A 25,764-nucleotide genomic window follows, 5' to 3' on the forward strand; every position below is an offset into this window, starting at 1 on the left:
CTACAGCAGTAGTCCTTTTTTTATATATATAAATATTTATTGAATTTTCACAAATTATAAAAACACACACAATACACAATACAAACATACACACACAAAAACAAACAAACATGTATAATTTCAAATCCTTTTTTTCCTTAAACCTTGCTTCACCGACTTCCCCGTACCTCCCCTTTCTGCATTCTCATTTCCAAATTTGTTTCAGCAAATCCTCCCCCTTAATTTTATCCAATTGTTTTCTTTTCTTTTACTTAATCTTTTTCAGCTGTAATCCCTTACTTTCTATAACCACAACATTTTAACACTCATTAATTTTACAATATTTCTTAAGATAAATTTCAAATTTCTTCCAATCTTCTTCCGCCGTCTCTTTCCCCTGGTCTCGGATTCTGCCAGTCATTTCAGCCAGTCCCATGTAGTCTATCTCCTTCATCTGCCATTCTTCCAGAGTGGGTAGATATTGTGTCTTCTAATACTTTGCGATGAGTATTCTTTCTGCTGTTGTAGTTCTATCTTTCTTTGACACCAATTGGCCGACAATGCCCAAGAGGAAGGCCTCTGGTTTCTTAGGAAAAGTACATTTAAGTTCCTTTTTCATTTCATTATATATCATTTCCCAGAAAGCCTTAATCTTCGGGCACGTCCACCAAAGGTGAAAAAAAGTACCTTCAGTTTCTTTACATTTCCAACATTTGTTATCAGGCAAGTGGTAAATTTTTGCAAGCTTGACTGGGGTCATGTACCACCTGTAAATCATTTTCATAATATTCTCTCTTAAGGCATTACATGCCGTAAATTTTATGCCGGTGCTCCACAACTATTCCCAGTCAGCAAACATAATGTTATGACCAATGTCTTGTGCCCACTTTATCATGGCTGATTTCACTGTTTCATCTTGTGTATTCCATTTCAGCAACAAGTTGTACTTTCTTGACAAATTCTTAGTATTGGGTTCTAACAGTTCTGTTTCTAATTTTGATTTCTCCACCTGGAAGCCAATTTTCCTGTCCTGTTTGTAAACCTCCATTATTTAGTAATAATGGAGCCAATCTCGTACTTTAACCTTCAATTTCTCATAACTTTGTAATTTCAGTTTATCTCCCTCCTGTTCCAAAATTTCCCAATATTTTGGCCATTTGGCCTCCATATTGAGCTTTTTCACAGCTTACAGCAGTAGTCCTTTTGAATGGACAATTTGCAGTGAGGATTAACTGCTCATTTTGGGATAAACACTTGATTATGAACATTCACGTGTCTTCCTTCACTGAGTGAGCGAGAAAAATGAATTTTTTTGCAAATTTCCATTTACTCAGTAAAAAGAACAAAATTCTGTTTCACCCAGTTTCACCCAGTAGTTAATCTGTAATTAGTTAACCTGTGTCTCTAGAGCAGAACATGCTTTCACTCACATATTTGTCATGTCAAAATAAAAAAATTCCTTCCTGTAGCACCTTAAAGACCAACTAAGTTAGTTCTTGGTATAAGCTTTCGTGTGCATGCACACTTCTTCAGATACCACACTTCAGATATGCACACTTCTTCAGATATTTGTCATGTGATTTTCTTTTTTGGCAAGATGATGGTTAATGCAGAATCCTACTTGTATATCTGCATTTCTCTATTAAATACATTATTGGCAGTTTAAAAAAGAAAGTTCTGCTAACAAATAGCTTGTACTAAAAATAATGTTTTTAAGGTTCTGTTATAATTCTTTTGTAAGAAAACTCCTAAGTGTAACATTTTTTCCTGCAGTATTTCAGTATTATGGAGCTTCTTGAATCAATTGATATGATGACTCGAAATTTACCATACAGGAAATACAGGCCAGATGTTCCTGTTCACAACAATGCCAAGAAATGGTAACGTATCCGTTTTTGTAAATAACTTGCTTCTTAAAATTACCTGTGAGGTTTTTTTTTTTAATCAAAACAACATTGTTCTTTCTGAGAGAAAAATCAGGCATGAATTCATTTTCAAATATATTTTCCAGGAGGGTTTTAGCTCATCTCTTGAACATATTAATTCATATGTCTTTAAGCTGTGTATTGAAATGTGCACAACATAATTACAACATATTTCAGATGGTTAAACAAGATAAGTTCTGTCCAGTGTCATACTTGGAGTAAAGTCTTTAAAATCAGTGGACTTAAGTTAGTCATGAATAACTCAAGTTCATATCTAAAAGTAAGAAAATACAAAATAAAAATAGTTAAAAACAACTCCTTCTTTCCATTACTTATTTTTCATTAGCTTATTTCCCGGACCTCCTCACGCCTCCCTTTTTTGTATTCCAGTTCAATTTGTTGGTTCAGCAAATCCTTACCCTCTTTATTTATCCTAGTCTTTAATCTTAAGCTATTGTAACATTAAATTTTTACCTATTTAATAATCCATTTTTCATATTCCTTTATAGTATTACACCTGAAAACCCCTTAATTTGGCTTTTCTGAATTTGTAACTGGTTGGCCGACCAAACTCAAAGAGTAGTCATTAATGGTTCCACATAAACCTGAAATAAAGTGACAAGTGGGGTGCCTTAGGGTTCTGTCTTGGGCCCGTTGAGGGGATGCTCATAAAATTTGCAGATGGCAACAAGCTGGGAGTGGTAGCTAATACTGCAGAAGATATGATTGGGGTTCAAAATGACCTTAACAGATTGGAGAAACTAACAAAATGAATTCAGTAGGGACAAATGTAAGGCTCTGCATTTAGGCAGGAAGAACCAGCTGCACAGATATAAGATGGGGGACACCTGGCTTGCCAATAATACATGTGAAAAGGATCTAGGGGTCTCCACAAGCTTAACATGAGGCCGCAAAAAAAGCTAATGCTGGCAGTTCGAATCCCTGCAATGGGGTGAGCTCCCATTGCTCGGTCCCTGCTCCTGCCAACCTAGCAGTTTGAAAGCACGCCAAAGTGCAAGTAGAGATAAATATGTACTGCTCCGGTGGGAAGGTAAACGGCATTTCCATGCGTTGCTCTGGTTCGCCAGAAGTGGCTTAGTCATGTTGGCCACATGACTCGAAAGCTGTATGCCGGCTCCTTTGGCCAGTAAAGTGAGATGAGCGCCGCAACCCCAGAGTTGTCCACGACTGGACCTAATGGTCAGGGGCCCCTTTACCTTTATTCTGACTTATGTCCAATTCTGGGCACTGCAATTTAAGAAGGATATTGACAAGCTGGAACATGTGCTGCAGGGGGCAACCAAGATGACCAGGGGTTTGGAAAGCAAGCCTTATAAGGAATTGTTGAAGGAGCAGGGTATGTTTAGCCTGGAAATGGGGAGACCGAGTGGAGATATGATAGCCATCTTCAAATATCTGAAGGGCTGTCACATGGAAGATAGAGCAGACTTGTTTTCTCTTGCTTGGAGGGTAGGACTTGAGCCAGTGGCTTCAAGAAGGTAGATTCTGACTCAGCATTAGGAAGAACTTTCTGAGAGTAAGAGCTGATTTGAGGCGGTTGCTGATTGCCCAAATGGGTTGGATATTATCCCTCGTCACGTGATGGAGGCAGGAGAGCAAAGAACTCTGGGAGGCAGGTGCAGTCCCCTGTTTTTCTCTCTCCTGCCTGATGGATCAGATCTTTTCACCTGGCTCTCACTGATCTTCCTTTTCAGTTAACTTTTTCAAATTCCAGCTGTTCCTTACTGTTGTTTTTTCTAGTGTTTTCCAATTTTTCTTATTTCCCTTTAATTTCTTGCTGAGTTTGTTCTCTAACTTCCATTTCTCTCTCTCTGCTGAGGTAAAAAAAATAAAAAAATCCTCCTGTGTCTTGCCGCTTCACTCTTACTTTTTCCTTGACTTTCCCTTCTTTCCTTTCATTCAGCCTCTATGAGAAAATGTGTCATATTCCTGTCAGTTTGCATTTCTTAGTGCAGAAAGTATTGATTTCATGTGTAAAGATCTTTCCTATTCTTTTCTATTCCAATCAATACAAGAAACTACTAGAAGCTTCTATGTGTGAGGAAAGCATAGGCAGAAGGGTTAACAATTGTTTGGGTTATACCTTTTTGGAAGCTGCTTTGAACTACCGTATTTTTCACCCTATAGGACGCACCGGCCCATAGGACGCACCTAGTTTTTTTGGGGGGAAATCAAGGGAAAAAATTTTATTTCCTGCCCCCCCCCCCCTGGTTTGCGCAGCCATCCCCAAGCTAGAAGAGGGAGACGGAGCGCTCCGCCTCCCTCTTCTGCCTTCAGGGACAGCCTCTCTAGCCTCCATGGGGGAGCGGCTTGCCCCGCTGTCCCCCGAGCTTGTGGGGCTGGCGATGGGGAGAAGCAAGCTTGCTTCTCCCCCCCGCCAGCCTCCAGATCAGGTCCGAGAATAGCGGGGTGGTGGCGCTCCGCCTCCCCGCTATCCCCTGAGCTTGTGGGGCTGGGGGGGGGAAGCAAGCTTGCTTCTCCCCCCCGCCAGCCTCCAGACCAGGTCGGGGAATAGTGGGGTGGCGGTGCTGCGCCTCCCCACTATCCCCCGAGCTTGTGGGCTGCAGGCTGCTGCCCGCAAGCCTTGCGAGCCCGCGGGACCTCCCGCCGGGCTTGCAAGGCTTGCGGATAACTTCCTGAAGCCTGGAGAGCGAGAGGGGTCAGTGCGCACCGACCCGTCTCGCTCTCCAGGCTTCAGCGAAAGCCTGCATTCGCCCCATAAGACGCACCCACATTTCCCCTTCATTTTTGGAGGGGGAAAAGTGCCTCCTATAGGGCGAAAAATACGGTAGTTCTCTTATCTCTATTCTGCAGAGTCATGCTGACTAGAAATATAGGCCAAAAGGAGCCTGGGTCTTCCTTTTCTCTTTCTCCCTCTTCCTTCTGGTGTGGTGTTTCTTAGTGCTAAGGTTTAGTCTTATTGTGAGTTAAGTTCATAAATGCTGCAACTGGATTTTATATGGACTGAGCCAATCCTGATTGTCTTGGATTTGATAACCATTTCGCTCCTTTGCCTTCAGCTCAAGTGAAGCTCTGCCGAATGAAGCGCTATTGCCTCTGCTCTATTTGGGGAACTCTGCTGAACTCTGCAACGTCTTTAAGGTTTTCCTCCACACGAATGACACATGTATGACAATGTATGACAGTTCCACCCTTACAAGGAGGATTAGGGCCTGTGTCCCAGCCAACACAAATTTTGGCTCATCTCACTGTCAGCATCCACCACAGCTGAGTTTGTGGCTAATGCTGGAGATTTGTACAGCAGCTACTTGATCTTCACCAAGTACATTTGCCAGGCACTACAAAATAGACCTGTTGGCTGTGGCTGATGCTGCCTTTGGCCGCACAGTACTTCAGCAGGTGCTTTAGTCATTATAACTGCAGTTGGGAAAAGCTGTGGTCCCAACCCATTCGGGTCATCAGCAACCATCTCAAGTTGGACAGTTGGTCTTACCTTTCGAAGTGTAGATTTGAGAGAGGTTGCTGATGATACAAATGGTACCCATCTCTACTGTGGTCTGCAGTAATATGGGAAGGAGGGGATTTACTATACATTTTCCTTTCTGGCTAAGATCAATGTCTGATGCTGCTTGGTGAATCTGAAAAAACTGAGGGAACTGCACCTGCCTCCCAGAGGTGCAGAGGTGTTTGCTCTCCTGCATCTGTCACATGATGAGGGGTACTACCCAACCCATTTGTATCATCAGCAACTTCTCAAATCTACACTTCAGGGAGCAGATTCCCTCAGGAGCTTGTGGACTCTCTTTCACTGGAGGTTTCTATAAGCAGAGGTTAGATGGCCATCTGTCATGTACAGTGGTGCCCCGCAAGACGAATGCCTCGCAAGACGAAAAACTCGCTAGACAAAAGGGTTTTTCGGTTTTGCGTTGCTTCGCTAGACGAATTTCCCTATGGGTTTGCTTCGCAAGACGAAAACGTCTTGCGCTTTTTTCTTAAAGCCGCTTGAAGAGGCGCAGTTGCGACGGACCGTGCTTCGCAAGACGAAAAGACTCGCGGAACGAATTCTTTTCGTCTTGCGAGGCACCACTGTACAATCTAGCTGAGATTCCTGCCTTGCAGGAGGTTGGGCTAGATGTCCCATGGGGTCTCTTCCAGCTCTACTATTCTATGATTTTATGAAATGTTACGCATTCCAGAAATGGAAAGCTGGACAAATCTGGATTCTGCTGAAATCTTGGAGCTGTTGTGGTAAAAAGTTCCAAAAATTTGGTAGGGGAGAATTCCATAAGCATCCCATAAGAACATATTAAACTTTTGTGTGCTTTGGAGGAAAATCAATAACTGGGTTCTTTTGCACCAACTTAAGATTCATAATAAGATGTGCTTTAAAAGGAAAAATCCTTTTTCATATTGTGCTTTCCCAAAATGTTTTCTTTCCCCCCATTAGGTGGAAGTACATTATATTTGGCATTCTTGAAGTAAATGTCCAACCGAAGTTACAGATGTGGTCTTGGGAACATATTCGTTACCATAGGAATAAAGTGAAGAGCTACAGAGATCTGTACAAAACAAAAATAACATCAAAGAAGCCTGCTGAGGAATGTTTGAACATGCTGGAAGTTAGTACTTTGAAATTACTGTTAATTTGGAGATTAACTTTTATAATAAACACTAAAAATCCTGTCTGCTTTTCCTGATAGTTTTCTAAATGCTGGTGTTGCATATTTACTTACATATTATGGTACACCATTTTAGTTTGTGGGGCATCATATTCAGTGGAAAGGGTGGTCATCCTGTCGCAAGACACTAGACAGGAGCAAAGACTTGTGGGAAGCAGGCTGGACTCCCTAAGTGTTTCCTCCTGTCTAGTGCAGACTGTACGTTCCTCTTGACTCAGTTAAGTTTTTTACTAGTTTCTGAACCCCCTTTTTTTCTTTAGATTTACCTTATCGTCATTTTAGTTTTACAGTTCCTTGTGTGTTGTGGTTCCCCAGCCCCCCCCAAAAACCCGCTTTCCGTTGCTCTTTACATTTGGTTGTTCGCTTATATGCCCCCTTTCTTTTATTCCTTAGTTGTTTACTTACATTGATAAATTTTCCAGAACCGGTGCCCTTGCCGCAGCAGCAATGGCCGTTCCCACCTTCAGGCGCAGCGGCCCACTGCCAGCGCTCTCTTTTTCTTTCCCTCAGCAGCCTCTGCGGCCACTGCCATTTTTGGGGGGTCACAACTGTATTTCTGTCTTTCGTTTTGGTGTGCGCACTACATGTGTGACTGGTGGTGTGGTGTTTGCGTTCTCCTGTCCTGATTTAAAAACAACTTGGCCACCTCCTCCCGGTTTGCTGTTTTTACACCGGCAACGGAGTGAGTGTCCCTGTTACATCCCTGCCTGCCTGCTTCTATTGGCCTTTGATCTTGAAGCCTGCCTGCCTGCCTTCCAGTTTGCTTTGGCGACAGCAGAGTGCCTGCCCCTCATCCTCATCCTCCTGGTTGGCGGCTGTGACAAGGAGAGAGTGTGTAGCTTCTGTTTCCCACCCACTCCTGCTCCATGGTGTGGCAAACCAAGTTTGGCGTGAGGCTTTTGCCTGCCCTTTCTCCTGGTCCACGGAGTGGCAAACGGAGATCTTTGGGCTGAATATATCTATTCCTCCTCCCGGTCCATGGTGTGGCAAATGGAGTTGAGTGTTTATTTGGTGAAAATCAGAGGCCTTTTGTGTGTGTGTGTGTGTGTGTGTGTGCGCGTGCCTCTTTGGCACATGGCACATGGAGAACACTTGTGGCTGAAGCAGCCCACCTCCAAAAAAGCAAAGCAAAAACAGCATGGTGTCCTCTAATCTGGGGGATTTGCTAAGACTGCTGCCCCAGACCTTCCAAAGAAGCATCTTTCTTCCATAATTTTACCTCAGTCCCAGGCTTGCAATACAAAGCAAGCCTCAGCGCCTAAAAGTGCTTCCACTCTGTCAAGTGCTAAGACTATACTGCCACCTGCTGGCGAGGGACAGATTGATGCTTTATCAGATTCTGAGCCAGAATTCTTAGGTTTTTCGGCAGAACAGGGACAGAAGTGTCATATTCCCTCGCCAGCCACTTAAGGTGCCCCACTCCACCACCCCCACTTCTCAAACCTTTCCAGCCTCATTGATTGAGCAGTTAAAGAAAGCCCTGATTGCTTCACTGTCCTCTGAATTGCATTTAACTTGCTTACTTACTTACTTACTTCCAAAGAAGCAGCCTAAGTGTGTGTTTTTTTAAGCAACTCATTCTGCCACCCCGGGGGGGGGGGGCAGTTGGAGTTGGATCTTAGGGTCTCTTCCCCTGACACCTTCATCTCTATGGGGAAAAAGGCTGAGGATGAGTTTTCTTTTCCTTCCTCTCCATCCTCTTTGCTAGAAGCAGAAGTTGATGATGATTAGAGTGATGGTTCTGTTCAAGACGAATCCTTTTCTATAAGACTGTTCCAAGAGGCTAGTGCCCTCATCCTGAAACGTAAGATAATGCACACATTGGAATTATCAACTCAGTCTGATAAAATGTCAGCCTCAAAGGTGACATTTGTGTCTGTACTAATAGCAGCACCTCAGCTAACTTTATATTGGTGCCATCAGTATTGAAGGTGGTAGTTAAGCCTGAGCTTGACACGCCTATGTATTCTAGAAAGAATAATGCCCTGGCTGACAAGTTATATGATAAGGATCCTGAATTCATGGCATATATTAAGATCCCTGTTACAGACTGACTGGTGTTAAATCTTTCATCTCATCATCTGATCCCTCAGGAGGGAGATGCCCAACTCCGGGACATGACTTACAGGAGGCTGGAGTTCGCTCCATGTAAATTCATGAAGCAGCTGCCCTTTCCTTAAGAGCTTCCTGGGTTGCTTCATCATGTGACCAAGCATGCATTGTGTGGCTTGAGGACTTAATGCAATCAACACCAAAGTCTGAGTAAGCTACTAAAGGCTCAGGCCTTTATGGCTGATGCCTCTATGGATTCCGTTCAATTTTCAGCTAGAGGGGTGGTGTCCCAGGTAGCAGCTAGATGCACTTTGTAGCTAGAGCTGGAATGCGGATACAGCACCTAAAGTGAACCTTTCTACCATTCCCTTTTCCGGCGGTCACCTTTTTGGGAATTGAAAAATGTCCTTATTGAATCAAAGGAAAAATGGAAAGTTTTGCTAACCCAGAGAGATTACAAGTGACCAGCCAGTTTCTCAACAAATGCTTCTCAATCTCAGTCCTTTCTCCTCTTTGAACCCAAATAGACAAAGGGACTTTAGATTCTGATCCCACCCCTTTTGTTAACATTTTCAAGGTAGGCAAGGGTTCCAGCGGTTCCAGGCTTCCTCAAATGCAGACAACCAAACAATGAACTCAGTGACGTCTCTTGTGGACGGCTCATCATTTTAGCTTTCTTCCCGCCTGCAAAAGTCTGTCTCCGACTGCTGGGTTAAGGAAATTGTTTCAGAAGGTTACCTAATAGACTTCATTTTGGTTCCTCCCGATCATTTCATCCCTTCTCCACTACCAAAAAACAAACTTTGTCTTCAAGCTGCTTGGTCTTTGATTCACTGTCTCTTTCCATGGGAGCTATAGTTCCAGTTCCTTCCCACCAGCGTCTTTGTGGTCTCTACTCCATATTCTTCGTTGTGCTCAAAAATAGGACAGAAGAAATGGCACCTCAGTCTCCTAGTGAAAGCGCCAGCCTTTCAAGAAGCGCTCAAAATAGCATCCTTCTCAGCACCCTCTTGGATACAGTGAAGGGGGAAGTGTCTCTCCAGAGAGGATAGTCAGGATCAAAGCAGCAGCCTCTCTTTTGATTTCATTGAAAGTAATTTTCATCAAATTTATTATGAGGCAGCCTGCCATATTTCCAGAATTCTTCTGTGCTCTTATTTCATTTATTTATACTTCCATTCTGACCCCTAAAGCCCTAATCTTCCTTCACTTTACCCAAAGCATTTTTCTATTTTCATAGCCCCTATTTTGCCTACTCCAAATTTCAAGTCACCATTTATATTTTCAGGAGACCAGAAATCAAATTACAGAATGCTATAGAGAAAAGTAAGGAATCAGAGCCCAGTAGAGTCCTTCTTTATTTATTAATTATTCATTTCTGTACTAGTACAATTCAAACTTTATATTTAGTCATTAAGTTTGAATTGTACTAGTACAGAAATGAATAATTAATAAATAAATAAAGAAGGACTCTACTGGGCTCTGGTTCCTTTCTTTTCTCTATAGCATTCTGTAATTTGATTTCTGGTCTCCTTCAATAGGACCAACCTAAAGCAACCCAGCCTCTTTCCTATATCCCCTGTGTCATTCCCTTCAGTACTCCTGAAATTTGTGTTTTACTATGGTGCCTTTTCAGGAAAGACTTTGGTAGTAATTTGAATACTAATGAATTCATTATGGCTTCAGCTTGTGTGGACTAGAGTCTATTTCTTCAGATGCAAGAAGTGTTACTTTGGCAGGTTGATGGAGTAGAGGGAGGAATTGTAAACAGTGAGATTAGAGGGAAATGAAATGAAAATTACAGTGTGTAATTGCTACATTAAAGTTTAAATATATGTAACTATTCACACAGTAGTGTTCATGATAATACAAATATCATTTAACCTTGATAAATTGTAACGCAGCTGTTTCACAACTTTATCTCACAACTTCCTCTAACTCTGACCAGGGTGGTGGGGGGAGAGATCTACCATAACATTTCTCTTTTCATAAATAATTATGGAGGAGCCATTTTGCCATTTCTCTGTGTAGTGACATTTTATTTTACTTTCAACCCCCTTTATAGGAATTTGAGAAGACCTTGGACATATTCAACATCACTCTGGCAAGACAACAGGCAGAATTTGAGGTAACTGCTCTAAAATGAATTTGATTTTATGGAAACCATGAGTTAGTTGTTTAACATATTTGAGGTTAAAAAGCTTCTATTTGCTCCTAGCTTGGAGAAATGCATAAAAGTCTTCAACAACAGCAAGCTCAAATTAAACTTCTGTGGAACAGTGTCTAGATATACATTTCAAATAAGTTCCAGTACCTCAGTCTTGGCATCTCCTTTTGGGAGGTCTATAGATTCAACCATTAAATTTTCAAGTTATAGTTACTTATTAATATGTTTCCAATATAATTTAAATTACCAAGCAATAACATAGGGTTGCACTTGCTCCTCCAGAGCTTCCACATTCTGATACAGATCTTCTACACACTTGCTCTATTCAGGGCTTTTTTGAGCCAGAATGCCCCTGGAACAGAGTTCTGTCACCCCCAGGAGGCCAGGGAGGGAGTGGGGGGGGGGGAGACCTGAGCAGCCTCAGCAAAACTCTGCTGCACCTCTGGCTCATGAGACCCTCCCCAGATCCCAAAGCAGCCGTCCTCTGCAGCTCCAGAGGGGGTCTCCTCAGGAGCAGGAGGTGCAGTGGGGCTTTGCTGGGGCTCTCCCGCCTAACAGCTGACCTCCCTCTGCTTCAGCTTTGCAAACAGCCCTGCTCCTCCTGCTTGCTTGCTTGAGCTGGAGAGGCAGGGCCTCTCTGTGAACCAGCTGAGCAGAGGTGCAGGGAAGTTCATTGCACTTAATAATAATAATAATAATAATAATAATAATAATAATAATAATAATTTTTTATTTATACCCCGCCCTCCCCAGCCAAGGCCGGGCTCAGAGCGGCTTACAAGCAATAATAAAAACAAGATGAGTGATTACAACTTAAAAACAAAAATAAAATACAACATTAAAATAATGGAACATTAAAATATTAAAATGAAGCCTCATTGCAGGAGAAGGAAAAGAAAAAAGAAAAGGGGGGGGGAGGGAATCAAATTGGCTCCAATCCAAAGGCCAGGCAGAACAACTCTGTCTTACAGGCCCTGCGGAAAGAAATCAGATCCTGCAGGGCCCTGGTCTCATGAGACAGAGCGTTCCACCAAGTTGGGGCCAGTGCTGAAAAGGCCCTGGCTCTGGTTGAAGCCAATCTAACTTCCTTAGGGCCTGGGACCACTAGGGTGTTGTTATTTATGGACCTTGAGGCTCTCCGTGGGGCATACCAGGCGAGGCAGTCCCGTAGGTACGAGGGTCCTAGGCCGTGAAGGGCTTTAAAGGTCAAAAGCAGCACCTTAAATCTGACCCTGTACTCCACCGGGAGCCAGTGCAGCTTGAAAAGCACTGGATGAATATGCTCCCATGGCAGAGACCCCGTGAGGAGCCTCGCTGCAGCATTCTGTACCCGCTGGAGTTTCTGGGACAGCTTCAAGGGCAGCCCCATGTAGAGCGAATTACAGTAGTCAAGCCTGGAGATGACTGTCGCATGGATCACTGTGGCCAGGTCGGGGCGGGAAAGGTAAGGGACCAATTGCTTGATGCGGCGAAGGTGGAAAAATGGCGCCTTGGCTGTTGCTGTGACTTGCGCCTCCATGGAAAGGGAGGCGTCAAGGATTACACCCAAACTCTTAACGGAAGGCAATGGCACTAATTGGGCCCCCGCAAGAGAAGGGAGTTGGTCCCTCATCCCCATGCTATCCCGACCCAGCCAGAGGACCTCTGTCTTCGAAGGATTTAGTTTCAATCGGCTCCCACGAAACCATCCAGCCACAGCTTCCAAGCATCTGGTCAGTGTGTAAGAGGCCGAGTTGGTGTGGCCATCCATCAGCAGATAGAGCTGAGTGTCATCAGCATATTGATGACAGCCCAGCCCAAAGCTCCGGATAATCTGGGCAAGGGGGCGCATAAAGATGTTAAAAAGCATTGGGGAGAGAATTGCGCCCTGCGGCACTCCACACACCAAGGAGTGGCGTAACGACATTTCCCTCCCTAGTGCCACCCTCTGTCCCCGACCAAACTGAAATGGATCTAATGCCGATGTTTCCTCCAGAAACCTACCAAGCTGTTCAGCAACCGCTCTCTCAATTACCTTACCCAGGTATGGAAGATTTGAAACTGGGCGGTAATTGGATAGGTCTAAGGGATCTAATGAAGTTTTCTTTAAGAGTGGACGCACCACTGCTTCCTTCAGTTCCCCTGGGAATGTCCCCGTGTCAAGGGACAAATTGATAATTTCAACCAGGGGGGTCCGCGCAACATCTGGACACTCCCTAATCAGCCAAGACGGGCACGGATCAAGGAGGCAGGTGGTGGGCCTACCAACTTGGAGGAATCTATCCACATCAGTAGGGAGTATCCGATCGAAATGGTCCAACACTGGACCTGAAGTCAGTCGAGGGGCCTCCAGTTCAGTCACTGTATCTAAATTGGCAGGGAGGTCATGGAGGAGCAACAGGACTTTCTCTGCAAAAAAGCTCGCGAATGCCTCACAGCTGTGGGTCGAATTTGTGCTTAAATTTGGTTGTCCTCCTAAGGACGTTATTGACCTAATTATTCTAAAAAGTTGTGCCGGGCGAGAGCTAGCGGATGCAATGGAAGCTGCAAAGTAAGATTTCTTAGCAGCTTTCATAGCCATCTCATAGGCTTTCATAAGCGTCCTATAAGATGTTCTTGAGGCTCCGTCACGAGTCCGTCGCCATACTCGCTCTAGCCGTCTGAGATCCCGCTTCATTTTCCGGAGCTCCTCAGTAAACCAAGGGGCCCGGTTTCGACGGGGTCGCAGAGGGCGCTTAGGCGCGATCTCATCAATGGCTGCCAAGAGCCGGTTATTCCAGTCCTCAACAAGGTCATCTAATGAGTCGCCAGGAGGAGCAGGGTTCCGCAAGGCTTGTCGGAATCTATCAGGATCCATCAGTTTTCGCGGACGAGCCCAAATAGGTTCGCCACCCGAGCCGGGGAGGAGCGGGAAGTCACTCTTGGCTTTTAAAGCGTAGTGATCAGACCATGGCACTTTCACAGCGGGGAGCATGATCACATCTATGCCAGCCCCAAAGATCAGATCCAGCGTGTGGCCTGCTTGATGAGTGGGGCCCAAAACAAACTGGGAGAGCCCTAGTGTTGCCATGGAAGTCACTAGGTCCAGAGCCTGTGAGGAGGGAGCGGCATCGGCATGGACGTTGAAGTCTCCCAAAACCAGTAGGTTTGGGAACTCCAAGGCCCAGCCCGCCACCGCCTCCAGCAGGTCTGACAGGGTGGCTGCAGATGTGCTGGGTGGTCGGTACACCAGCCAGACAGCCAAGCTCTCCTTGGTGCCCCACACGAGACCAACACATTCAATGCCGGAGATCGCCGGTGATGGCAGAGCTCTGAAAGAGCAATCCTCCCGGAATAACAACGCTACTCCTCCCCCCCGACCCACAGTCCGCGATTTGCAAGCTGTCCTGTCTCTCTTTCTTTCTCAAGAGGAAGAAAGCACCTTTTCATGCCTTTAAAGCCCCCTTTGCTGCTTTCTGCCTGTTTGTGAGCTGAGCTACCCAGCTCAGAAAGCAGGATACTGCCTTGAGCAGGGGTCGGCAAGGCTTACTGGGCATGGGCCGGATCACTCCCACGGAGATTCTCTGTGGGCTGGACTGGTGCAGTGCGATGCCGGAAATCGCTTCTGCGCAAGTCCATGGTGCTGGAAATCGCATCTGCACATGTCCAGATGCCAAAAATCGTGCATGCGCAGAAACGATTTCTGGTGCTGCGGACATGCGCAGATGCGATTTCTGGAGTCACGGAAGAGAGTCCCTGCGCCACGCTGTGCCGGTTTAGCGCAGTGCACGGGGACTTGCCGAGTGGGCAGCTTGGTTGGGGGTGGCTCATGGGCCAGTTAAGCGACCCTCATGGGCTGCTTCTGGCCCATGGGCCTTAGGTTGCTGACCTCTGGCTTTGAGCCTTCCCTTCCCTCTTCCAGACAGAAGCTGTTGCTTGAAATTAAGGGGTGCTATTACTTTAAACCCCCCTTTGCTCCATTCTGCATGTTTGTGAGCTAGTTCAGTGTTTCCCAACTGAAGGCCATATGGTTATTCCAAGAGGGCCACAGGTGAAAAATGTGTAAATGGGCCATAGCGCAAGGCTAGGGGGCCACAGAGTGAAGCGAGAAGTGAAGGGGGGGAAAAGATCATTTTTCTAAAAATCCTGATTGGCTGACTATCTGCTTAGCCAATCACAAGCAGGTAAGGGGGCATCCCACCAGGGCCTAGTGCTCCTTTTTGCCACGTACATTTTATTGGAGCAGTCCCGGTTTGTTTCTAGGGGAGGAGAGGGTGGTTGCTGAGGTTCCTGCTTTGACCAGTAAAGCCCGTGATACAGATCCCCAATGTCCAGTAAGTGTGGGGGTGGGGTGGCAGTGGGTAGGGCTGGGTGAGCCAGAGCTGCTTGTTGCCAGTGCTGGACCTGGTGGCAGCCTGGGTCTGACTCTGCAAGGCAAAGGGTGAAATCCACCCCAGCACCTAGCAGAGTGGGGTCGCCTGCTGCTGCTGACTCCTTAACTTCCCCTTTAAAGCAGCTCATTTAAAAGTTAGGATTGCCTCTAAAATGAGAGAGAGCTCTGTTAAGGCTTGAGGCAAAACATTGGATGGAAAGGGGGGAAGGGAAAGGAGCTTCTGATGGGACACTGCAATCCTCACCATGTCTACTCAGAAGTAAATCCCTCTCACTTCAGTGGGTCTCCCTGCCAAGTAAGTCAAGAGTCAATCTAGGATTGTTGGTTTTGAGGAGAAGATAGGATGTAGAGTAAGCAAAGCAAGGAGGTAGTAAAGAAAGAAAAAAGGGGGAAACCCTCTGAAGTGGCCTTTGTGTGTGTGTGTTGGCTCTTGTGGATTCACAAGGGAAATTGCCATCTTGAGCGAAGGTGGAAGAAGCAAGGGACCAGGCACCTAGTGAAAGGCGCATACTAGGAATCTGAAGTCACAGTGCAAGCCTAGCCATGTTTACTAGGAAGCAAATTTTTTAAAGCAGGAACTTGGGGGAACTGAGTTCCCTTACCCTTTTAAAATCAATGGGGGGGGGGACTGGAACAGATATATACACCCAATACCCAAGCCAAAAATCCATCTACATCTCTAATCAATTAAGTTGTGGCCATTTCTAACCCAGATCATTGTCTGCTTGAGTTTATTAATAATTTTTTACATTTAGCCACGGCCTGGGGGTGGGGGGTGGCACAGCGACTGCACCCGCAATCTCTCTATCTAGCCATTTATTTATTTATTTTGTGATGAGTTCTACTCCCCCCCCTCAGGAAAACAAACACTGGCTCTATTGAATAAAGATATTGAATGTTAAACTTTAAATAAGATTGTGTTGTTTTGTGTAATAGGCAACTAAGGCTGGATTAAAGATTTTCAAAGCAGGGGCTAAACAAGATGATGAAGACTCTGGTGGCTGGTTTAGTTGGATGTGGGGTTGGACTGGAGGAAAAGGCAAAGAATCCACACAAGAACCCAAAGGTATGTATATGTCTATTTTAATTTAGGAATATTGTGAATGTTCCCAAATTGCGCAGGTTGGGAATAATATGCTGTCAACAGAGGCCTGCTGAAACTGACAAGTCTTCAAATGGTGTATAAATGCCATCAAAGAGTCTGGAGTTCACATCTTGCAATGTTGCTTTGGGGAATACCAGATTTTTTTAAAAACAGCTAGATGCCAAACCCTGCAGAAAACTTCTTTTGTAGACTGGAGATCCAGGGACCATCCAATTGCACTGCAACTATTAAGAACATAATGAGTTCTTTATGTTAAGAGATTTAACTCTTAATTGAAGTTTTTTAAAAAAAATCTTGGGCTTGTTAAATCATTGTTAAAACAGCCACACTGGCTGCCCATCTACTACTGAAACGGGTTCAAGGTTGAAAGCTCTGAGCAACTTAGGTCCATGGTGTCCTAACCCTTACATCCCTTGATCACTGAGATCATCTGCAGGAGTGTTGTTGGTCATTCCCCGTGTTGGTGAGGCTCATTTGACAACAAGAAACTGACTGAGCCTTTAGTGTCATCAGCCCTGTGCCCAGTTAAGATTCAGCAGATGCATTCTGTGCCAGCTTTTAAATGCCTGCTGAAAACTTTTCTGTTCCACCAGGCCTTTGCAAGCAATTAAAATTACATCCTTCCACAATGGTTAATTAATGTTTGCTTTTAACTCTCTCTAACTTTTTATGGTTGTTACTTTTATTGCTGTAAACTGCTTTGATAAATATATTTTTATGACATAGTGGTAATTAAATGTTTTAAGTAGAAGCAACAGAAAGAAAAGGACAAATTCTAGCAATGTTACAAAGAAACAAGTCCTAGTGATCACCCAAACACCAAACCGCCTTGCAGATATTAAGGAAAATTTTACTTAGTTCAGCAAATTAAAGTACAATATGCATATTAAAGCCTGGAGATGCTTATAGACATACAGTCAACTAGTGCCACAACTCTGCTAATAATGTATATAGTAATAGTGTCATACATAGTTGAAACAAGTAAATCTCTCTAAAGTTAGTTATCTACTGGAAGCTCAAAGTCCTGTAAGTGGGAACAGTTGCAAGAAAGGGTTCTTCACATGGCCATATGTAGAGGCAGGGGTCATACATAAGTAGTAATCACAGACGGGCACCTCCTCACCGTCCCACGGCGAAAGTAGTACAATGGATCAGAAGAACTGTACTCCAGATGTTAAGCAGGTTTCGCAACAGCTTCTTGGTGAGAGGGGCCGCCGCCACTTTATTAGCAATAGGGAAAGCCAAGGGCCAGTCTTGTAATTCCCTTCACCCAATAAAAAGGATGCTTGTTAGTGGAAAACAAAAATAGAAACTCAGCCTACATGCCTCCTGCTCCATGGGAGAATAATAATACTGTCAATATATATAGAGAACACATATGGAGAAGATTTTGTAGAAGGGGAAAAAAACCAGCTCACCCTTAGCTGAATTAAGTATCACACAACAATGAAGCATCCAAGCTTATATATCAAAAGAGTTTAAAATCTGCGCCTGAATGCTGGAAGATCTGGATTTGACAAATAGAGTTGAATGTCATCAGTGTACAAATGATACTGAAACCCATGAGAATGAATAAGCTGGCCCAAGGATAAAACGTAAAAAGAAACATCAGGAGACCCAAAAGAGCACATTGGGGAACTCCAACTGTAACAAGAAAAGTAAATTATGAATGACCTCCTGTAGAAACAATAAATGAATGGCCTACAGATACTAGGCAACCCACCTTAGAATAGTATCACAAAATCCCAGGTCACTGAGAAACCCAGCAAAAGAGCATGATCAACCATATCAAAGACTGCAGAAATAAAAAAAGGATTAAGGATAGAATATAAGCCTTTTGATTTGGCAATAAAGTCTTTACTGATCTTCATAAGACCCATTTCAGTGGAGTATAGGGAACGAAACCTATATTGCAGGAGATTCAGGGCCAAGCTAGAAGAAAGAAAATCAAAACAGAAAGAATAGCGTGCTCCTAAAGTTTAGGGCCACGGGTGGCGCTGTGGGTAAAACCTCAGGGCCTAGGACTTGCTGATCGTAAGGTCGGCGGTTCGAATCCCCGCGGTGGGGTGAGCTCCTGTCATTCGGTCCCAGCTCCTGCCCACCTAGCAGTTCGAAAGCACCCCTAAGTGCAAGTAGATAAATAGGTACCGCTTTATAGTGGGAAGGTAAACGGCGTTTCCGTGTGCGGCACTGGTGCTGGCTCGCCAGTGCAGCTTTGTCACGCTGGCCACGTGACCTGGAAGTGTCTTCGGACGGTGCCGGCTCCCGGCCTCTTGAGTGAGATGAGCGCGCAACCCTAGAGTCAGTCACGACTGGCCCGTACGGGCAGGGGTACCTTTACCTTTACTAAAGTTTAGAAGTAAAAGGCAGCAGAGAGATGGGATGATAATTAGAAAGAGAGGAAGGCTGAATAGGTAAATGGCTGCTGTTTCTTATACAGTAGCTGTATTCTATTGCTGGTGTTAAAATTTGAGCTGGACTTTCAGATTTTCTTGTATCTTCAATATTTATATGTGGGGTGTAATACAAGACTGCTTTTTGGCTCACTATTGTTTAATCTGTACATAAATGAAGGCTTTCAGTAGCTTTCTTGGCCCCACCCCCCAGTTGGCGGTCAAATTATGCAGACAAATTGGCTCTTATTCCATTATCTGAAGTAGGTGTAAGAATATTGCCATCTAAATTTGAAATTTATTCTAAGCAGGAAGGCTGATCTATTAGATATAAGAGCAAAATAGTTGTGTTTGCCAAAAGGCCTAGGCAGAATAAATGACTCTTAGATGGCTATATTATCAAACATTGTAACTAATTTAAATATTTGGAGCTTAAATGTGGAAGCCACTTACAACATCTGCCTTTTTATTGGAAGCTATAGAGGTCGCTGTCTGATAGAATCAGTGATAAATGTTTTTGTTGCTAAACATTGTGACTATATTCTGTACAGGGCAATCACAATTTACGCTGACTTACACAATCACAGCTTTATGTAGACCACCAAAAAATAAATAGAAAGGGGTGGGAGATCCTTGGCTACTAACCTTAAAGGCTCTTGAGATCTTGCAAGGAAAACCATGGAAACAGCTTGCTTACTGAGCTCTGGGGCAGTTGTGTGAGGTCTCTGGGAGGCTCCTGCAGCGTCTCACAGGATCTCAGACAGCCTCATTCTCACGAGATTCTAGACAGTGGGGACAGTTCCTGCGATTGTTCTGACTTTGCACAATTTTGCCTTTCCTCCAGGAATGTAACCCTTGCATAAAATTGCAGTTACACTGTATTGCCCTTTATACAATTTTAAAGGAATAAAGTCCTCCATTAATTTCAGAATTTTGTAGAAGGTCAATCTGATTGTTTTCAAAGGTGATTTTAAAAATCTAAATAGTTTAGGAAACATTACAATTTTAAATTTTGATTATTTGCAGTTTTTTTTTGGGCAGTAGGACCTTGAAGTGGGATAGTATTCCTCCTATTGCTTGAAGGCAATAAATCAGCACTCCAAAGGAACCTCTCTATTATCCGTTCCTTCTGAAAATTCATATACTTTAACTTTTTTGTGATTTATCTTGTAATGACGATTCACTACAAATAATACAAGTCTGACTGACAGACACATTGGGTTGCAGCCAAAGGTTCTCTTCCTCTGATGGAAGGAGGCAGAAAAGTACATTTGGATTCATCCATTATTCTGTACCCTTGATAATGCAAGGTTTTGAATTGGTGGCTGAATGATCTTACCCTGAGATCAAATGCCAAGTCTTCAGGCTTATGACATTGCCTCTATGGAAAGGCAAAGTAGCACAAGTGAAAACGGTGTGTTTACAACTTTTACTAAATTATAATAATAAAAAACCAGTGTATTGATGTAGTGTGTCAGGTATGCCATGATGCATTATGAGAATTGATGTGTTTTTTTTATACTGAATGCATTAACTGCATGATGTCTACGACAATAGTGTGTCATACCAAACGTAAACAAATTGAAAAAGACACTATGAATCAAAAATTGAGACACTGTACGTACTTTTCCTTGTTTATTTGTTTTGTGACATAAGAAAATCTTTAATAAAAACTAATAATAATATTAATAATAATAATTGTTTTAAATGGTAGGCATTGAACAGCTTATGACCCCACAAGAAAAGCATAAGTTATATGCAGCAATTGGTTACAGTGAAACAGCTGTTGACCCAACATTGCCCAAAACGGTAGGTATTACTCGGTTTGTATAGTATAGCATTTGGCTTTATCTAAAGTCATGGTATCTTACAAAAGAAGAACAATGATTTTCAAGCTTTCAAATTCACATGATCAGTATGCAAGAAAAATGTAGTGCTGGCTACCTCCCAGAGGTAGCAATATATGCACACTATTTGCATACAAAAGTGCTCTAAACATTCTATATATAGCTGTAAATAGACTGGAGAACAATCACTCTGTGTTTTATACATTTTATACATGGCAATGTCAGTGATTTTTAATGTGTTAACCTGGTGATTACTGTTTTTCTCCAAATGCAACTGAAGAGGGAGAAAATGTCTGGTGAATTCTTTATTTCTGATGTAGCACTGTCTCGTGTAATAAGGGGGGATGAAGTTTTGACCTGTGTACTTCACTGCAACACTGCTTTAACTTTAGTAGAAATTCACTTGAGTCGTGTCATGTCATATAAAATTTGGAATGCCATGTTTTAAAAAAAGCTTTTGCACGCCTTCAACTCTGAATAGAATTTGAATATTTTTATTCCTCAAAGTCTTTCATGTTAGATGCAGTTACAGTTATTTGCTAGTCTAACAGTATTACATACATGTCATATATCTAACTCTTCCTGTGCAATGAATTTTTGAATTATGAGCTGATTTTTTAAAATCCAGTTCAGCATTTTCACATTAAAATACATGTGAAAAAATGCAGTTGCAACTGGACCTCATAATGAGTTTATTTTGGTTTCCCGGCCTATCCTTATATCTTTTGTGTGTGTGTTTGAAAGGAAGGGTGCATTTCCCCCTTTACTTTCTGTTTGTTCAAAAGCTTGTATAATTGATTTTATTAGTCAGGAATCAATATGAAACATCTTACATGTTGACCAAATATATATATCTTGCAGGGTCAGACTATTGTCCAATTTTAGGCTTGTCGGATTTTTTTGTGAGCAAAATCCTGAAACCAGGGTGTGATTTCAGGGTATGTGGCAAAGTAGGGGAATTTGAGGGAAAGCAAGCAAGCAAATGTTTGTCGAAATAGCAGCTCTTCTTCTGTGCCCCTTTAGAAGCCCTGCTGCTCTAGCAAAAGGGGCAACCAGAACTCTGCCACTTCCATATTTCTTCCGCCCAGAAAGTTCCTTTATAACTGTTAACAAAAGAAAAGAATGAAGATAAGTTTTCATTCATCTCCCCTGAACCCCCCTCCCAAAAAGGCCACTGCAATTAGGAATAGCAGTTAGGGAACCTATTTTGGTTCAAACCTACTGTCATGGGACTCTGAATTTCATATTATAAAACTGTATTCATGTTTGTATTTTATTAATATATTTTGCTAGTCATGATATATTTTTGTCAATTTGTACAGTATGAAGCCATCAAACTTTATGTAAAACTATTAAGCATGACTGTATCAATAAGGGAAAACAATCAGAAACCTGAGCTGCTGAAACTTGCACTAATTGATCTGCGTACAGCAGTAACTCAACGACCTGGTGCTGAAGCAATAAGGTAGGCATTTGTTGCATTCATATTTATTCCTTGAAACAAAATTAGTTGATACTTCTGATTTGAAAACAGAATTTAAAATTTTCTAGTTTAATAATAAGCTATAAAGTGCATGGCACTTGGAAGATGTTACTAATTTACGGCGGTTGCTGATTATCCAAATGGGTTGGGTTACTACCCTCTTTACGTGACGGAAGCCAGGAGAGCAACAAACTCTGGGAGGGTGGGCACAGTATCCTCAGTTTTTTCTCTCCTGCCTGATGGAGCAGAACATTTTCTCCAGGTTCTTTCTGTACTTTACAGCTAAGTTCCTTTACTTTCAACTTCTCTTTCTGGTTCCCTCTTATTCTCCTTAACTGTTTTGTGATTATGTGTTTTGATTTCTATCTCTGTTCTTGTTTGTTTCTATCTCTGTTCTCTGTTCAGGTAAAAAAAGAAAAACTCACTTTGCTGCTTCACTATTACTTTCGGTTGCTTTCTGTTCCTTTGCTTCCCTTTTCCTCTGCTGCTGGCAAGGGTTTATTATTTTACTATTTCTTATTTTTCCTGATTGGACAAACTATTCCCCCCCCCTTGATTTGTCCATTTGTGGCTTGGATCAATTCCCACCACCAATGGTTGCCGCAGTCTCCTGATTGGCCAATTTCAGACCAGTGTGCTCTGCTGTGCAGCACAGCTGCATACTCAGCATTTGGCCTCTTAACAGCCATTGGTTTACCATTGCAGTACCAGCTGCTTCCTCCTGAGTTGCCAACTGCTGCTGCGCTTCATGCACATTTAAGTCACCTGAAGGACTTTCTGCCTGTGTCCACAATACCGTATTCACCAGAATATAAGCTGCACCTGCAATTAAGTTGCATCTTTAAAATTGAAAGGGGGGGGGGAGAGAAAAAGACAATACACAGGCTGCTTTCTGTGGAGGGAGCCACGCTGCTTTGCTGGCGGCCTTCTCCTTCTTTCCAGTGGAGGCTTGAGAGTGGCGGGTGGGCCCCATGCTCCATTGCCCCATGCTCCTGGGCTACCTTCGGAGGGGGTGGGGGGAGCCACGCCACTTTGCCAGAAGCGTAAGGTCACGAATATAAACCACACTTATATATTATAAACCTTTCCGTCTGAATTTGGGAAAAAACAGTGCGACTTATATTCGGGCCAATACGGTATTTGGCATTACCTCAGCAGTCTGCAGCTCCTGTCAGCGCTCCTGCCTATTGACCTCCCTATGTGCTGTTTTTCGGAGTGTGCAGTAGTGTTTGGGCCAACTGCACTCTTAAATAGCTCGCTCTCTAATGGAATCCATGGAGGTTGTGCATTGTCCTGTTAATGTGGCGCCAAAAAAGGCAAAGTAGAAGGCAAAGCACATGGATCTGTCTGCAGAATTGCTTAAGTGGCAGAGATTGGTTATTAAAGGTTTGCATATCAGGCAACATCATGCTTCTGGATTTCTGTTAATATCTAATACTCCACTTGGTCCTATTGTTGGAAAAGTACCTGCCCAGACTCAAAAAAACATCAACAGTGGATTGCAAGGTACTGCTGCCACCATGTGGTAAACTCAGACCGGATAGTATGTCCTCTGATTCTGAACCTGAGTTCATGGGGTTTTCAGTTAGTCAGCTGGGGCAGGGGATGTCACACAGCCCGCCACCTATCTCAAGACTCTGCAAGCCTTAACTTAGCTGCTGGCATGGTTGATCAGAGTAAGGATGCTCCCATTGTTTCTATTTCCTCAGAACTTCACATGGGTTTTCAGGCCCATGATGCAAATTCCTTGCTTAAAAAACACAGCTCCAAGGTTAAAAGGGCTGTGGGTGACTCGTCCCCTAATGCCTTTCAAAGACCAGAGGAAGAGGTGGTGGCTCATGATGGTCTTTTACCATCCTCCCATTCTCAACTATTTGCTTGTGATGAGGAGGATGAATGGGGTGGTGGTTCCTTACAGGATGAGAAAGTTACCACTTTACTGAGTCCAAATTTTTGTATATTGCTCCACTCTCTCTCCACATGGATGCGCCAACCTCCCCTTCTAAACAAAAACCTCAGTATTCTGGTTAAATTGCCATGTTGGCACTTTGCGATAAATAAGTGGGTTTTGGGTTGCAGGTTGGGCACTCGGTCTCTAAAAGTTTCACTATCACTGGTCTAGAAGGAGCATCACTTTGGCAGATAAGCTTTATTGTCTGGAGCCAGATTTTATGGCATATCTTAAGACTTCATCTGCAGGCCATCCAGTTGTAATTTATTGCCTGAGGAAGGGGATGTTCAACTGAGGGGTATGATGGATAGGCGTTTGGATTTTGCCTTGCATAAGGTGCATGACGCCACAGCATTGTTTATGTGGGCGGTGTGTACAGCTTCCTCTTGCGCAAGGGCATGCATGATTGGGTTGGAGGCTCCAGCAGACCTTAAATAAATTATTGAAGGCACAAGCCTTTATGGCTGACTCAGTTTTCTGCCAGGGCAATGTCACCTCAAATTGTGGCATGCCTTATGGTTAAAAAATTAACCTTATGGTTAAAAAATGCGGCATCTAAAGTCAATTTGGCCACTGTTTCCTTTGTGGGGGGGGGGGACACCAGTTTGAAGATGGGGCATTGAAGGATGTGCTTATTGAATCTAAAGATGAAAGAAAGGTAATGAGTCAGAAGGAGAATAGGAGATATGCCAGGTGTTTCTTCCTATATTCTCAACAGCCTCAGTCCTTCTGCACCTTCTGCAATCAAAATCAGCAAAGGGACTTCAGGTTTAGGCCACAGGAGTTCAAACTTAGATTCAAAGGCAGACAGGGCTCCCAGTGTTTCTCCAGCTCTGCTGGTCCCCAAAACACAAAAAAGGGCAAGAACACTACAAGGAGCTTAGGATCATCTCCAGGCAGTGATGATGGCCCTTCAGTCACATGGATTCTTGATAAACAAGGAAAAAAGCTGCCTTGTTCCATCACGGCAGATTATCCATCTGGGAGCCATGCTGGACACAGTTCGGGGGTTGGTGGCTCTGTTGCCAGAGCGCATAATCAAGATCAAGGTGGTGTAATCTCTGCTGAGATTGTCCAAGGACATGACATCAAGCATCTGTTGGCAATTTTGGGTCTTTGTATGTTAGCTTCGCAGATTGCGCCATGGGTAAGACATCATGCCCATCTCTTTCAATGGTTTCTGCTTCCCTAAAGGGTAAAGGTAAAGGGACCCCTGACCATTAGATCCAGTCGTGACCGACTCTGGGGTTGTGACACTCATCTCGCTTTATTGGCCGAGGGAGCCGGCATACAGCTTCCAGGTCATGTGGCCAGCATGACTAAGCCGCTTCTGGCGAACCAGAGCAGTGTACAGAAACGCTGTTTACCTTCCCGCCGGAGTGGTACCTATTTATCTACTTGCACTTTGACGTGCTTTCGAACTGCTAGGTTGGCAGGAGCAGGGACCGAGCAACGGGAGCTCACCCCATCGCGGGGATTCGAACCGCCAACCTTCTGATCGGCAAGTCCTAGGCTCTGTGATTTAACCCACAGTACCACCCGCGTCCTCTGCTTCCCTATCAATGGGTAATTACACACAACCATCACAAGGTGCTCAAGTTACCTCCACTACTCAATTTGTCCATGAGATGGTGGATAGTGGAATCAAATCTTCAGAAGGGAACTCCTTTTCACTTGGCGAAGTTCACCAAGGAACTGTGATCACAACAGATGCCAGTTTGCAGGGTTGGGGTGTGCATTGCCAAAGGCACTTCATGCAGAGGCTATGAACTACAGCAGAGCAGGTGCACTCCAAAAATTGATTGGAGCTGAGGGCAGCCTGGTTAGCATTGGTCCATTTTGTTCAGTTC

The 25,764-nt window shown here is 43.8% G+C and overlaps 1 protein-coding gene across 3 annotated transcripts in view; it reads left to right on the forward strand.

The window, feature by feature from the left end:
• Positions 1 to 25,764, forward strand: part of VPS13A (vacuolar protein sorting 13 homolog A) — a 152,910-nt gene that overhangs the window by 32,837 nt on the left and 94,309 nt on the right. For all 3 annotated transcript variants that reach the window (XM_081213486.1, XM_081213487.1, XM_081213488.1), the window contains exons 12-17: positions 1,753 to 1,859; positions 6,334 to 6,505; positions 10,683 to 10,745; positions 16,072 to 16,201; positions 20,348 to 20,442; positions 21,803 to 21,945. In XM_081213486.1, the coding sequence (XP_081069612.1) occupies positions 1,753 to 1,859; positions 6,334 to 6,505; positions 10,683 to 10,745; positions 16,072 to 16,201; positions 20,348 to 20,442; positions 21,803 to 21,945 (710 nt within the window). The remainder of the gene's footprint in view (positions 1 to 1,752; positions 1,860 to 6,333; positions 6,506 to 10,682; positions 10,746 to 16,071; positions 16,202 to 20,347; positions 20,443 to 21,802; positions 21,946 to 25,764) is intronic.

This window comes from Podarcis bocagei (assembly GCF_964188305.1).
Source record: "Podarcis bocagei genome assembly, chromosome: 11".
Taxonomy (NCBI): domain Eukaryota; kingdom Metazoa; phylum Chordata; class Lepidosauria; order Squamata; family Lacertidae; genus Podarcis; species Podarcis bocagei.